This window comes from Eurosta solidaginis, chromosome X (genome assembly GCF_040869045.1).
Source record: "Eurosta solidaginis isolate ZX-2024a chromosome X, ASM4086904v1, whole genome shotgun sequence".
In the NCBI taxonomy this organism is placed as follows: domain Eukaryota; kingdom Metazoa; phylum Arthropoda; class Insecta; order Diptera; family Tephritidae; genus Eurosta; species Eurosta solidaginis.
Window position 1 is genome coordinate 66,327,325 of NC_090324.1, and position 17,179 is coordinate 66,344,503.

The window sequence follows — 17,179 nt, forward strand, 5'->3', positions numbered from 1 at the left end:
CACGACGCTGTCCTGTGATGATCATGTAAATTCGGTGGTTAAGAAAGTATACAATATCTTAAGAAACTTACGAATGTCTGCTCTTTATACTCTGGTCAATGTTAGAAGAAAACTTGCAATTCAATTGATTATGCCGATCATTTGCTACTCTGAGCTAGTGTACAGTAAACTGAGCTCCCAGTCTGATCATAAAATTGATGTTGCATTTAATCATGTTACACGTTATGTATTCGGCTTAGCTAGATTTGATCATATATCCAGCTGGAGAGTGCGTCTACTGGGCTGTGAAGTCTTCGAATATCTGAAAGCTAGAAACAGCATTTTCCTTTGTCAACTTATCATGTATAAGGAGCCTAGTTACCTATATGATAAGCTAATATTCCCCAGGTCTGCTCGAATCAACGACCTAATAGTACCAACTTATAACTATCTAACATCTGGACGGCTATTCTTTGTCAATGCTATTCGCCTATGGAACTCTATTCCAGTATCCATTCGTAGTAGTCTAAATAAAAGCAACTTTAAAAATGTTCTTTATGCTCATTTTAGTTGAAACCATTATACTTCTTGAGTTTTCGCCATCAATATGTATGAGTGTAAACAATGTTTTGTTATTGAATTTAATTATTTGTTTATTTTAGATACTAGTAAATTAAGATACTTCTCTATGTTTAATATGATAATATTCTTTGAGCTTAATTTTCACGGGTTTCTAGAAGTCTGATTAATTTGAAACTTTGCATACGTATCAAGGACCGATGACAATGCATTAATGTGATAGTGTGGTGACATAAGGTCAACGGTCATAAGGTCAATTGGCCTTATGAGCACTTTGAATGGCCATAAGTTTGATTGAAATTTTGCACACATATCAGGGCTCGATGACAATGCAATAATGTGATGGTGGAGTGACATAAGGTTAACGGACATAAGGTCAATTGAACTTATGACCACCCCAAATGGCCATAGATTTGAAACCTTGCACATAATGCGAAAAACGCATTCCTTTATTAATGATAGAAGTGGATGCAGCGCACATCTACGAAAGAGCATACTGGAGCCCTTTTTTAACACGTTTTTATTAGCTTGGCCTGTATGTAACGGAATCTTTGAGCTTAATTTTCACCGGTTTCTAGAAGTGTGATTAATTTGAAACTTTGCATACGTATCAGGGACCGATGGCAATGCATTAATGTGATGGTGCGGTGACATAAGGGCAACGGCCATAAGGTCATTTGGCCTTATTACCACTTTGAATGGCCATAAGTTTGATTGAAACTTTGCACACATATCAATGCTCGATGACAATGCATTAATGTGATGGTGTGGTGACATAAGGTCAACGGCCGTAAGGTCAATTGGACTTATTAACACTTTGAATGGCCATAAGTTTGATTGAAACTTTTCACACGTATCAAGACTGGATGACAATGCATTAATGTGATGGTGTAGTGACATAAGGTTAACGGACGTTGAACTTATGACCACCCCAAATGGCCATAGATTTGAAACCTTGCACATAATGCGAAAAACGCAGTGCTGTATTAGTGATAGAAGTGGATGCATGGCATATCTACGAAAGAGCATACTGGAGCCATTTTTTAACACGCTTTTATTAGCTTGGCCTGTATCTATGTAACGGAATCTTTGAGCTAAATTTTCACCGGTTTCTGGATGTCTGATTAATTTGAAACTTTGCATACGTATCAAGGACCGATGACAATGCAATAATGTGATGGTGGGGTTACATAAGGTTAACGGCCATAAGGTCAATTGGCCTTATTACCACTTTGAATGGCCATAAGTTTGATTGAAACTTTTCACACGTATCAAGACTCGATGACAATACATTAATGTGATGGTGTAGTGACATAAGGGCAACGTCATAAGGTCAATTGGCCTTATTACCGCTTTGAATGGCCATAAGCTTGATCAAAACTTTGAACTCGTATCAAGGCTCGATGGCAATGCATTAATGTGATGGGTTGGTTACATAAGGTCAACGGCCATAAGGCCAATTGGCCTTATTACCACTTTGAACGTCCACAAGTTTGATTGAAACTTTGCACAGGTATCAAGGCTCGATGACAATGCAATAATGTGATGGTGGGGTGACATACGGTTAACGGACATAAGGTCAATTGAACTTCTGACCACCCCAAATGGCCATAGATTTGAAAACTTGCACATAATGCGAAAAACGCGTTCCTTTATTAACACGCTTTTATTAGCTTGGCCTGTATGTAACGGAATTTTTGAGCTTAATTTTCACGGTTTTCTAGAAGTCTGATTAATTTGAAACTTTGCATACGTATCAAGGAGCGATGACAATGCATTAATGTGATAGTGTGGTGACATAAGGTCAATGGTCATAAGGTCAATTGGCCTTATGAGCACTTTGAATGGCCATAAGTTTGATTGAAACTTTGCACACATATCAGGGCTCGATGACAATGCAATAATGTGATGGTGGGGTGACATAAGGTTAACGGACATAAGGTCAATTGAACTTATGACCACCCCAAATGGCCATAGATTTGAAACCTTGCACATAATGCGAAAAACGCATTCCTTTATTAATGATAGTAGTGGATGCAGCGCACATCTACGAAAGAGCATACTGTAGCCCTTTTTTAACACGTTTTTATTAGCTTGGCCTGTATGTAACGGAATCTTTGAGCTTAATTTTCACCGGTTTCTAGAAGTCTGATTAATTTGAAACTTTGCATACGTATCAGGGACCGATGAAAATGCATTAATGTGATGGTGCGGTGACATAAGGGCAACGGCCATAAGGTCATTTGGCCTTATTACCACTTTGAATGGCCATAAGTTTGATTGAAACTTTGCACACATATCAATGCTCGATGACAATGCATTAATGTGATGGTGTGGTGACACAAGGTCAACGGTCATAAGGTCAATTAAACTTATTACCACTTTGAATGGCCATAAGTTTGATTGAAACTTTTCACACGTATCAAGACTCGATGACAATGCATTAATGTGATGGTGTAGTGACATAAGGTTAACGGACGTTGAACTTATGACCACCCCAAATGGCCATAGATTTGAAACCTTGCACATAATGTGAAAAACTCATTCCTTTATTAATGATAGAAGTGGATGCATGGCACATCTACGAAAGAGCATACTGGAGCCCTTTTTTAACACGCTTTTATTAGCTTGGCCTGTATCTATGTAACGGAATCTTTGAGCTAAATTTTCACCGGTTTCTGGAAGTCTGATTAATTTGAAAGTTTGCATACGCATCAATAACCGATGACAATGTATTAGTGTAATGGTGCGGTGACGTAAGGTCGATGGCCGTAAGGTCAATTGGCCGTATTACCATAAGTTTGATTAAAACTTTGCACACGTATTAGGGCTCGATGACAATGCATTATTGTGATGGTGTGGTGACGTAAGGTCGATGGCCATAAGGTCAATTGTCCTTATTACCACTTTGAATGTCCATAAGTTTGATTAAAACTTTGCACACGTATTAGGGCTCGATGACAATGTATTATTGTGATGGTGTGGTGACGTAAGGTCGATGGCCATAAGGTCAATTGGCCTTATTACAACTTTGAATGGCCATAAGTTTGATTAAAACTTTGCACACGTATTAGGGCTCGATGACAATGCATTATTGTGATGGTGTGGTGACATAAGGTCAACGGCCATAAGGTCAGTTGGCCTTATTACCACTTTGAATGGCCATAAGTTTGATTGAAACTTTGCACACGTATCAAAGCTCGATGACAATGCAATAATGTAATGGTGGGGTCACATAAGGTTAACGGACATAAGGTCAATTGAACTTGTGACCACCCCAAATGGCCATAGATTTGAAACCTTGCACATAATGCGAAAAACGCGTTCCTTTATTAACACGCTTTTATTAGCTTGGCCTGTATGTTACGGAATCTTTGAGCTTAATTTTCCCCGGTTTCTAGAAGTCTGATTAATATGAAACTTTGCATACGTATCAAGGACCGATGACAATGCATTAATGTGACGGTGTGGTGACATAAGGGCAACGGCCATAAGGTCATTTGGCCTTATAACTCTTTGAATGGCCATAAGTTAATGTAATGGTGTGGTGATATAAGGTCAACGGCCATAAGGTCAATTGGCCTTATTACCACTTTGAATGGCCATAAGTTTGATTAGAACTTTGCACTCGTATCAAGGATCGATGACAATGCATTAATTTAATAATGTGGTGACATAAGGTCAGTGGCCATAAGCTAAATTGGCCTTATTACCACTGGCCACAAGTTGGATTGAAACTTTGAACAGGTATCAAGAAGGCTCGATGACAATGCAATAATGTGATGGTGGGGTGACATAAGGTTAACGGACATAAGGTCAATTGAACTTCTGACCACCCCAAATGGCCATAGATTTGAAACCTTGCACATAATGCGAAAAACGCATTCCTTTATTAATGATAGAAGTGGATGCATGGCACATCTACGAAAGAGCATACTGGAGCCCTTTTTTAGCACGCTTTTATTAGCTTGGCCTTTATGTAACGGAATCTTTGAGCATAATTTTCACCGGTTTCTAGAAGTCTGATTAATTTGAAACTTTGCATACGTATCAAGGGTCGATGACAATGCATTAATGTGATGGTGTGGTGACATAAGGTCAATTGGCCTTATTACCACTTTGAATGGCCATAAGTTTGATTGAAACTTTGTTCACGTATCAAGGCTCGATGACAATGCAATAATGTGATGGTGGGGTTACATAAGGTTAACGGACATAAGGCAATTGAACTTATGACCACCCCATAAGCACATAGATTTGAAACCTTACGCATAATGCGAAAGACGCATTCCTTTATTAATGATAGAAGTGGATGCATGGCACATCTACGAAAGAGCATACTGAAGCCCTTTTTTAACACACTTTTATTAGCTTGCCCAGTATCTATGTAACGGAATCTGTGAGCTTAATTTTCACCGGTTTCTAGAAGTCTGATTAATTTGAAACTTTGCATATGTATCGAGGACCGACGACAATGCATTAGTGTGATGGTGTGACATAAGGTCGGCGGCCATAAGGTCTATTGGCCTTATTACCACTTTGAATGGCCATAAGTTTGATTGAAACTTTGCACACGTATCAAGGCTCGATGACAATGCATTAATGTGATGTTGTGGTGACATAAGGTCAAAGGCCATAAGGTCAATTGACCTTATTACCACGTTGAATGGCCATAAGTTTTATTGAAACTTTGCACACGTATCAAGGGCCGATGAAAATGCAATAATGTGATGGTGGGGTGACATAAGGTTAACGGACATAAAGTCAATTGAACTTTTGACCACCCCAAATGGCCATAGATTTGAAACTTTGCACATAATGCGAAAAACGTATTCCTTTATTAATGATAGAAGTGGATGCAGCGCACATCTACGAAAGAGCATACTGGAGCACTTTTTTAACACGCCTTTATTAGCTTGGCCTTTATGTAACGGAATCTTTGAGCATAATTTTCACCGGTTTCTAGAAGTCTGATTAATTTGAAACTTTGCATACGTATCAAATGCATTAATGTGATGGTGTGGTGACATAAGGTCAACGGCCATAAGTTTAATTGGCCTTATTACCACTTTGAATGGCCATAAGTTTGATTGACATTTTGCACACGTATCAAGGCTCGATGACAATGCATGTGACGGTGGGGTGACATAAGGTTAACGGACATGAGGTCAATTGAACTTATGACAATCCCAAATGGCCACAGATTTGAAACCTTGCACATAATGCGAAAAACGCATTCCTTTATTAATGATAGAAGTGGATGCATGGCACATCTACGAAAGAGCATACTCGAGACCTTTTTAACACGCTTTTATTAGTTTGGCCTGTATGTAACGGAATCTTTGAGCTTAATTTTCTCGGGTTTCTAGAAATCTGATTAATTTGAAACTTTGCATACGTATCAAGGACCGAAAACAATGCAATAATGTGATGGTGGGGTGACATAAGGTTAACGGACATAAAGTCAATTGAACTTTTGACCACCCCAAATGGCCATAGATTTGAAACCTTGCACATAATGCGAAAAACGCATTTGTTTAGGCAACAGGCCTAAATATATCTCCCCTCCCTCGTAACATAATTTTCTTATTTATTTTCCTTCGTTTACTACCACCCACATATGCTTGTGTTCACTAATACACACAGGCATGTGTGAGTGGTAGTACGCATGTATCTTAGACTTTTACCGCTGTGAGCCCGCGGTATAGCAACTTTGTTGCCGGGAAACCCAACGAAGGAGCTGTATCTCGGGTTCTTCGGCTCATGTCGCAAAGAGGCTCGTCCTTTTTGATTCCAGCAGCCAGCAAAGGAACACGCAATCGCCCGTTCACGTAAATTGTCAATTTCATTAAATATATTTTATAATTTCCGAAAATATATTTAACATTTTCATTTTCACAACATCTGTTAATAATTTTCCTTAACACTTGTTGTATTTATACATTGAATAAAAAACACTGTGAATTTCCTTTTTTTATTAATACGAAATCTTTTTGGTGTTTTTATTTTCTTCCTTTCTTTTCGCCTTAAACTATTTTTTAACAAAAACGTGGGTGCGCGCCGTTGCCACCACGCATTTGTTCATGGTCCTTACCACGCCGGTAAGAAGAGCCAATCAATAATAATTACAGTCCACTCAACTCTCTAGGCATTAAAGCAAATATCAGCATACCAAACTCGTGAGAATACACAGGAAAAACCAAAAATTTCAACAGCAAATAACACAACTTTCTTGGTGATACCAGCGATTTTATATCCAATATACGACAACTGATAAATTTTGGTGGTACCTTTTGGAAACATCCAACAACAAAATTTAATTCACATTCGAGTACTCCGGATCAACGAATTAATAAAGGTACGTGGTTGAAAATATTCCGTGCTAGGTAGGGTTTTCCTTTTCACTTTTAATAAAAGTTCTAAATAAAATTACAAATTACAAAGTGACTCTTTATATGTAATAGTGCAAGTGATTTTGTTTTTTTTCTTCGTGAAGTGAGAAGTTTTTATGATTTTTAATAATCGGGAATTGCCCATATTGCTTTTTTTTTTTTTTTTTTTTTTTTTAAATGTATGAAAACATTTATTTGAAGCAATTTTTTAATTTTATAATTTATTTAATAATTTGGGAAAAATTTAAACAACGTGACATCAGGACGGACAAGGCGACAGCTGTTTCGATTATACCTTGTAAATCTCTTCAAAGCCTTTTCTCCCGGGAGTGGGAGTCGAACTCGCACCCCTACGATAGTTGAAATGGTTGTAAACGCATTCAGCTACGTCATGCCTGTTGTGAAGTCTTTCCCAATTGCCTTCTTTTTGCATATTTTAATCTTTTACACATTGCATACTTCGTATGCAATTATGTGTTAAAGCTATGCTTGGTACGGCGGTTTTCAAAGAAACTTTGGTTTTGTTGCTGTTTTTCGTTCTATTTATAGAACAACAACGAATTAACCAATTTTGTCTGTTTGTATGATTTTTAATAATCGGGGATTGCCCATATTGCTTTTTTTTTTTTTTTAAATGTATGAAAACATTTATTTGAAGCAATTTTTTAATTTTATAATTTATTTAATAATTTGGGAAAAATTTACTTTGTGCAAAAATAGAAAAAGGCGCTTAACGCAGTTATTTAAAGTTTGTGCAACACGCCTTGTGACTATCCGGAACAATCCCCCACCAGCGGTAAGATTTTCCGGACACAGCTCAAGGTAGCACAACACTGCTCTAAAGGGTTAACATAACCTCAAACACCGATTTGCGTCACTTCTATTTTCACCTTTGCAGGATTTATCTGAAAAAATTCATTTAATCCACTGCACAAAATTCGAAACCTGTAAATTTATTTTAGGCGCACATTTAATTAAATAAAATTTTCTTCCACATAAAAATCGCTTGCACTTATTTACACGGGCAATACGTTTGCAATTTAGTTTGGTCCTATAGTACAAAGTGCAGTTAGTTACATGCACATATATTGTTGTTGTTGTTTGGGTGGCCAAAAGGCTTATTTCTTGTTCAATTTTTTAAAAATTGAATTATTTTTATTTTTCACTTGCGGCAATACACAAATCAGTTTTTGACTGATCTAATTTTTTGTGATACAAAAGATCACAGCCCTTGGTTAAATTACCAAAAAGTCCATAACGAACGTTCATACATTTCTTTATCTTTTCACTAACACCACTTTCTTCACTAGGCATTACTTATTGACTTAGACAATTCAGTAGCAAATCTGCATTAGCACATTCCTTAACATTTACGTGGGTGCGCGCCGTTGCCACCACGAAATTTACTTATCCCACTTGGCACATAAGCCTCTGTACAGTCCTTTTCACGTTAGCCATAACTTATCGGCTTACACAATCAATTGGTAGATTTGTGCATACACACGCATACACCAAATCCTTTCACTTGTCACATTATCACTTCCAAGTTCTGTCCTTTGGCGACATTTTCACTCACTACTCTCTGCAAAGGCAATTTCTGAATGAACTTTTGGGTTTTTATTTTTATCCACAATGGAGACCTATACACGCCAAGCAGATGCAGTGACGGAGTATGAAAATGACTTCAACGACATGTCACCTTCACAACACAGTAAACACTCCCTAATATACCAAAGGGATGAGTTAAAAACTCTGTGGGAAGCTACGAAGGTGACATACGAAAAGCTCTTAGGTTCATCAGAGCTTGATTCAAAGGACTTATCGGCTATCAAGAAGAAGCATAAAATGTGCTATTTCAGCTTCCTAAAGTGTCAGGCGGCAATAGCTGAGCTTTTGGAAAATTTTGAAAAGAAAGATAAGAAAGTAGATGTCTCAGATAATATGGAATATCATGTGCGCCTGCCAGCATGTGATACGGATATTTTCAAAGGTGACTATATTTCATGGCCGTCTTTTAGGGACATGTTCACTGCCATATATATTAATAATAGTAAACTCCATGCAGTGCAAAAACTATACTATTTAAGACAAAAAACTCAAGGGGAGGCCAAAGAGATAGTGGAACGGTGTTCCTTAACAACATACGGTTTCGATACAGCGTGGAAAAATTTATGTGACCGATACGAAAACAAACGTATCTTGGTCAATGCCTAATTAAAAATTCTTTTTAGTTTAAAAGCAGTTGAGAGCGAATGCGGTAGCTCCATTAAAAAACTGCAACGTGAAATAAACAATTGTATCTCAGCGCTTCAATGTCACAAGATTGACATATCAAACTGGGATGCAATTCTAACGTATTTGTGCTCCACAAAACTGCCAGAAACCACACTGGCTCTATGGGAACAAACCATAGAAAATAAAACAGAAATTTCAAAATGGGCAGATATGGATAAATTCTTATCCAGCAGATTCCAAACGTTGGAAACTGTCGTAGATATAAGAGGGGATACGGTTTCAAAACCCTCTCAGCTACATGCTTCTCGTTTCTCGGCAGATACATCGTCGAAACGATTAGGGTCCTACCAGGCAAGTGCAACAGTAGCCAAACCTACGTGTAAGATGTGCAAAAGTCCTGCACATCGAATTTCAAAGTGTGAAAAGTTCTTACGTTTAACACCCAATAAACGGTTTGAACAAATTAAGAGCAGCCTTGGGTGTATAAACTGCCTTTCTGCTGGCCATTCGGTGACAAAGTGCACCAGTGAAATGAACTGTGCCACATGTCATTTAAGACATCATACGCTGCTTCATATTTCGAATCAGCCAAAACCAACAAATACTCCTGACACTATCGGAGCATCTACCTCACGGGACGCTCAAATACGACGCAATGCTGAAAGAGAAAACGCTCCGATTAATAATGTGAACTCATGTTTCGCAAACACAAATAAAGGGGTATTACTAGGAACAGCTCAGGTCAATATTCGTTTTAATGGTGTTGACTATTCGGCGAGAGCCCTAATAGACTCGGGATCTGAATGTTCATTCATTACCGAGAAACTAAAGCGCAGAATTAATCTGCCATCCAAACGCCTGCATGCCCAAGTTTCGGGCATCAGTAATACAATGTCTGCACAAGTAAAAGAAGCGTGCAACATACAATTGCGGTCACCAACAGACCCATTAATCGAGATCAATACGATCATGCTGGTTTTACCACAATTAACAGGGAATCTTCCAACTTGCCAAATAAACGCAATGACTAGGCAAGCATTCCCTGACTTAGTACTGGCTGACAAAAGATTCTTTGTCAATGAGCCAGTCGAGTTAATTCTGGGCGGAGACATATACCCCCAAATTATGCTAGGCGGTATCAGGAAGGACGTGCTAAACACATTAATAGCACAGGAAACGGTGTTCGGTTGGATTTTGACAGGCCGGACAGATGCGGTTGATACAAATAAGACCCTAGTTTCATATTTCAATGAGGTCACTTTAGATAAACAATTGGCGGCTTTTTGGGAGATAGAGGAAATTCCAAAGAAAAGGAGCATCAATAACGATGACACTTACTGCGAGGAGCTATACAAATCCACAACAGTTCGGAACAACGATGGCAAATACGTAGTCTCCTTATCCTTTAGGAAAGAGTTTAACTTAGGCCCCTCATTAAGAAGTGCGTGCTCTCAATTCTATCGCAACGAGACACGACTTGCGAAAAACCCAGTCCTTCAAACGGAATACAATAGAGTTGTATCCGAATATGAAACTTTAGGGCACATGAAACAAATAGGCAATATTTCGCCAGACTCAAATGACTGTTACTTCCTACCTCACCATGCTGTTATAAAGGAGGGAAGTACAACGACAAAAGTCAGAGTCGTATTTAATTCATCTTGTCCTACCACTAATGGCAAAAGTCTAAATGATGCCTTATATCCAGGTCCGATTCTTCAATCCGACCTGACAATTCTTATACTACGTTGGCGGCTGTTCAAATACGTATTTAACATAGAGAAAATGTATCGCCAAATATGGGTCAATGAAGACCAAACAAAATATCAGCGAATCATATTTCGCACATGCCCCAAAAACCCAATTAACATTTATGAATTGAAAACGGTAACCTTTGGGGTTAATTGTGCTCCGTATCTTGCGATTCGAACGCTGCACCAACTAGCTGATGACGTGGAGACATCGCATCCAATGGCAGCAGATATACTGCGAAATTGCATGTACGTTGATGACGTACTGGCCGGTGGACACAGCATCGAAATTGCAATCAAGGCAAGGGACGAAATATCATTGGCATTGCAATCGGCAGGTTTCCCATTGCGAAAATGGACGTCCAACTGCAAGAAAATCCTACAGGGTATACCGAAGCAACACCTATTAAGCGAGGATTTTCTTGAGTTTGAAGACACCAGCATGGTAAAAGCACTCGGTACAAAGCACGCCGTAACAAAAAGGTCAATACTTTCTGCGATCGCAAAACTTTTCGACCCTCTTGGCTGGCTGTCACCAGTCGTAATTGTAGCCAAAATAATAATGCAAAATATTTGGTTGGAAGGGACAGGCTGGGATGAAGATGTGTCTGAAACTACTCTACATCGGTGGCAATCATTCATGACGGACTACGAAAAGATCAACGATATACGCATACCGCGATGGGTTCACTACACATTGAAGGACAATGTCGAAATACATGGATTCAGCGATGCCTCGGAAAAAGCATATGCCGCCACTGTTTTCCTGAGGGTACAAACAAAGGATCAAGTCTTCACCAACCTGTTGATGGCCAAAACGAGAGTAGCCCCGGTCAAAACCATATCATTGCCACGACTGGAACTCTGCGGCGCAGTCCTACTTGCAGAAATTATAGAGTCGGCCATAGAAAATATGCAACTTTCAAACATTAAAGTAACCCTTTGGACAGATTCGACTATAGTACTGGCATGGATCCGAAAACCACCATGTTCGTGGTCAACGTTTGTGGCACATCGAATAACGAAAATCATCGACAAAGTTGGAGACAAAGTATGGCGGCATGTAGACTCTGCGTCAAACCCTGCAGATTTGGCGAGCAGAGGCCTCCTCGCTTCGGATCTAATCGACAATTCTTTGTGGTGGCAGGGACCTTCTTGGTTACAAGAAGACAACGAAAATTGGCCAACACAAGAAGAAGATTACAATACGAATATGGAGGAAAAGAGGGTGAAAGTTCATACAACTTCGGTCAAAAATAACTTTGAACACGAAGATTGATAACAATATGCCAGAGGCAACATTATCAAGAAGAGTACGCAAATTTGAAGTCAGGAAAACTAATAAATGGGAAGAGTGAGATTTTACCCCTGAACCCATATATAGATGAAGAAGGCATCATTAGAACTGGGGGGCGGACTGGGGCATCGAAAGACATGTCCCATAATGAAAGTCATCCCATTATTCTTCCTTATACTTGCAGGTTATCCAGACTTATAGTCAAATCCTCTCACGAGACCACCCTGCATGGAGGGAACCAGCTGATGCTACGTCATATCCGCACTCAGTACTGGATCCCACGTGTTAAAATAATGATACGGTCTGTTATCCACAACTGTAAGGTCTGTACAATTTACAGGAAGCGGCCACAAACGCAACTTATGGGGATCCTTCCGAAGGAGCGCACCACCTTTTCTAGGGCCTTCACCAACACTGGGGTAGATTTCGCGGGACCGTTCGATACAAAATCCTACCGAGGGAGGGGATGTCGAATTTCAAAAGGATATGTTTGCCTGTTTGTCTGCTTTTCGACGAAAGCCATCCATCTCGAAGCGACAAACGACCTTAGTACCGGGTCCTTCCTAGCTGCCTTCGCCAGATTTGTATCCAGGCGAGGCTGTCCAAAAAACGTTTACTCCGACAATGGTACTAACTTTGTCGGAGCATCGCGATCGTTACGATCCGAGTTTAAGGCATTTCTGCGGGAAGCAAGGGACGGAACGTTGATTAAATATAGCCATCACATTATAGAATGGCATTTTATACCGCCAAGCGCTCCTCATATGGGAGGTTTGTGGGAAGCGGGGGTAAAAAGTTTTAAGACCCACTTTAAAAAGATCGCGTCCGATCATAAATATACTCTCGAAGAGTTTACTACCCTCTTATGTCGAATTGAGGCCTGCCTCAACTTGAGACCTCTAAGTCCCTCATCCAACGACCCTTCCGACCTGGAGCCGCTTACTCCAGGCCATTTTCTCGTAGGTGGGCATCTTTTAGCTCCACCTGAACTCGACTGTAGTGAAAACCCTGCCTCCATTGTAAACCGATGGCAAAAGATGAAAGCCCTTCATCAGACCTTTTGCAAAAGATGGAAATCGGAATATCTCACCGAGATCCAGAAACGGTATAAATGGAAACATCCACAATCCAACTTAAAACTCCGGGACCTAGTCGTCATCAAGGAGGATAATCTACAACCGAACGAGTGGAAAATGGGGAGAGTCGTCAACACACACCCAGGTTCCGATAGCCGCGTACGTGTTGTTGACGTTCATACAATGAAGGGACAAATTACCCGACCAATCGCGAAACTGGTACTACTTCCGCCCAACGACAACGAAAATGAAGTTTAATAGTCCATATTCCTTATTCCCAAATAACCCAGCTCTCGTTCACCCAGAACGAGGCCAACACACCGAAATCCCAGCTCCCGTTCCCCCGAACGAGGCCAACAGAACCCTAACTCAGATTCTCTATCTGCCACATAATACGCAATTAAATTAGCCATCACATCCCCCACATATCATATGAACTAAACATCCAAATTTATCAGTACATATTTTTAAATTAAAAACTAATGGTCGTCGGGAGAAAAATGTACCCTATGTGTTCTATTGCCAAACTACTAATCAATGAATTACTTTCTAGCAAGATGAATATAATTTTCTGTAAAATAAATGAAATTCATGAAAGGATCTACATAATTTTTAGCTTTTCGTCAATTAAAGTTCATTATAAAGTTGTTATACAGGTTGTAAAGATGTAAAAGTGTAAAATAAATGTTTAAGAAACACAAATCTATACGTTGAGCATGTAGTAGTTTTTATATATGAACTAAAAAGTCTTAATAACACATAAAAACAATATTCTCAACTCCTATCAAAAAAAAAAAAAAACGCTGCGTACACATCGACAAAATACAAACGTTTTGCCTCTAACATAGCGCACATTGGGTGCCGTATCACGTACAATACCCAAGAAAACAACAAGTACTTCATGCAATTCGACACGCTCTCGATAGCCATGACTCTGTAGAGGTTGAAGCGGCCATATATGCAAGTGGACAGTTTGCCGCTTGATCACGCTCATTCACCATTAGCATATGCGCCAAAATATCAGATATGATTGAATCTTTACAAATACTAGTGCCAATGAAATTAAAACTCATGCCTGTGTTGAAGCACATGCATCACGATTCAAATCCAGCTACTCTATCTATGTCTTAATTTAATTTGCCTAGACGATATTCTCGGAAAATAGGGATACGTGTTTTGAATTGAAAATCGTAAATAAGTATTTGCAAAAAGGAAGGAACGAAACTAGGCAAGTGATTAACACTTAACTCGAGCTACATATGCCTGGCGAATGCGCCAGCTTCTGCAACACAAAAGGAAGACTCCAGTATACGAAGGCAGCTGGTGGCAAAGTCCCTGCGCAGCAGCTTAGTCGTTAGCTTGACGTTTGGAGATTGGCACACAAGAAGTAAATAGTCTGATGTGTTAAGATTTTGTAAGGGCCACCTTTGTTGTTCTTAACGCCGCCAGCGCATACTAATACATACTAAAAACACACCATATATAGATAGCTCATATGTCATCTACTAACAATGAATCGTTGGTATAAGTTGAAAAAGTCGACTTAATCCGTACGTTATCTGAAGATGAAGCTGTAGCAGCAGGAGCCGCTGCGGTTGCAGCAATGAATATTGAGGATTTTGGTACATCAGTAGGTTCAATGAACGTCAACAAGCTCGTAACACAAGTAGAGATAAACACAATCGGACTGAACAAAACAAAAAAGAAAAAGAGACGACGATGAAGACGACGAGCACACCAATGATACCAACGATGAGCAAAATAATGCCGGGGAGGCATCGGTTGAGGGTGGGGCAAGCGCCAAAAGACATAGTACACATGCTCGTGGCAAAACAGTTGCTCGCTATACCGATTCCGATGGTGACGATGAAGCTGATAATGAAGCTGCGCGCAGCCATGGCGTCGCAAATATTGAGAGTGACCCTTTTAATTCGCTCAATGGGCACTCACAATATAATCAAGCAAGCTATTGCAATCAGCAACAAAACCAGCAACATCTTCTGTTATTAGAAGGAAACACAATGACGCACAACAGTAGTAACAATTACATTACCCCCTCACCACCCAATACACCATCACTGGCACTAGCGCTGAGTAATGGACTTGACGGTAACAAAACTGGTCAGCATCAATGTACAATGAGTAGTGACGGCAGTCAAAGTGGTACGGGGAATGTCAGTAGCACTAGTAGAAGCGCGAGTAGCGTTAGCGTTAGTGGGTATAATCTTAGCGCACGCGGTACACCAAAATATGGCAGTCAAAGAAACATCAAGCAAATTTAAATCGACATACGTTGTCATCATCATTGCCGCCACCACCCGTAGCGACTACAGTGGCATCGCGTAATTTGAAACAAATGAAACGAAATCAGCTGGTGGCGTCACATTTCCCAAATATCCAGCAGAAAGTTTTGTTGTAGCTATATTGGATTCACCTGGCTCTCGGCACGTACACTCACTGGTGTACCAGATCAAGTTAATTTGTTGCTTGACGTTTTGCCAGATAAACGTAAAGTTGTGCGTGCACAAGTATTGAGATCCCCCACCCAATTAGCAGATCCGCAATGCGTACATGCTTGGCAAACAAAAAAAGAAAAAAAGCGATGCACGAACGCAAAGATACGCGTGAACAGTATTTATATCTAAATATTTCACTTAAATTATGCGATCGTCCTTTGACTTGTCATGTTCTGCTACATGAACAACAGGAATCAGTGCAGGATTTATGTCTTACATGCGTTTGTTTGGATGACTATGCAACTGCAAGTCAAGCTATGCCAACTATAGCAGCGCTTATGGCCTACGCTGAGGGTGACAAAGAGACTACGGCTGTCATAATGGAAATCGTAAATTTCCACATGGAAGGTTCAATATTTGCATGGTTGGTGATAACGAAAGTGAGCGCGATCTACAAAATTTATGTTGCGGCGTTAAAATTGCTAGTTACATTCCTCAATTTGTTGATAACTGAGGATATAGAATATCTACCGTGTAATGTCGAAATGATGTGCGATGCTTTGAGTGCACTTGGTTCACATTTTCAATTGCGTAAATTTGCAATCGCCCTTACAGAAGCACTAACAGACATTGCAGTAATGGATGTCGACTCTGAGGTGCAACCGTCAACATCAGCACAAACAGCTCTGAGTGGTACTATTAGAGTTGGGTGTGCAACAGAAACGCGAATTGAGGAGGAAGAAGCTGAATAGCCAATTCACAAATGGATAATCCAGTACTAATGTGCCTACTCTTTATACTACACAAATTGAATGCTATTATGGATGTTGGTCTTAAACCAGATCAACCACTACCGTTGCTGCAGCTACTACACTCAACCCACAAATAAAACGTCTATAACACCAAAAACACGTTGTTGGGTTATCGGTATTGATGGTTGGCGTTCGCTTCAACAAATTCCACAATTAAAATGGTGTCTCATAGCAAAGGGTACACCCATCTATAATGAAACTGAACTTGCCTCTGAATTATCAGATACACTTATAAGATGTACGAGTTTTTCTTTCCGTGTCGCACACAAAACGGCGCTGCCGTGCTTCCTCCTGGCCCAAAATTATTACGCAAGCTATCTGAATTTGCTTACTTACCACATATTATACAAGTTTGTCTAACGCACGATCCTAGGTCGTTGGAGCGCGTTGCTATATCACTATGCCAAATTATGGAAGACAATCCGGAAATGCCGAAAGTTTATTTTACAGGCGTGTTTTGTTTATGCTCACGCACACGGGCAGCAATATACTGCCTGAAATTGACATACATCAAACAGGGATTTCGCCGTGATGAGACATCTCAATCCGGTATTATGCATCGCAGGATTTTAAGTCAATTATTACCAGAGGCAATGCTATGC

At 39.8% G+C, this 17,179-nt stretch overlaps 1 protein-coding gene and 1 pseudogene across 7 annotated transcripts in view; both read left to right on the forward strand.

Annotated features, from left to right (window-relative positions):
* LOC137234558 (plexin-B-like) overlaps positions 1-17,179 on the forward strand; it is an 846,294-nt gene that overhangs the window by 594,329 nt on the left and 234,786 nt on the right. For 3 of the 7 annotated variants that reach the window (XR_010947817.1, XR_010947815.1, XR_010947816.1), the window contains exon 11: positions 6,707-6,916. The exons of 2 other annotated variants lie outside the window; for them this stretch is intronic. Coding sequence is in view for 2 of the 5 variants with exons in the window: in XM_067758014.1 (XP_067614115.1) it covers positions 6,668-6,706 (39 nt within the window). In the remaining 3 variants the exon portion in view is untranslated. Of the gene's footprint in view, positions 1-6,667; positions 6,917-17,179 lie in introns of those variants that run through there. 2 more of the 7 variants (XM_067758016.1, XM_067758014.1) reach the window with 2 other exon arrangements.
* On the forward strand, positions 12,858-16,654 carry LOC137234453 (integrator complex subunit 7-like; annotated as a pseudogene).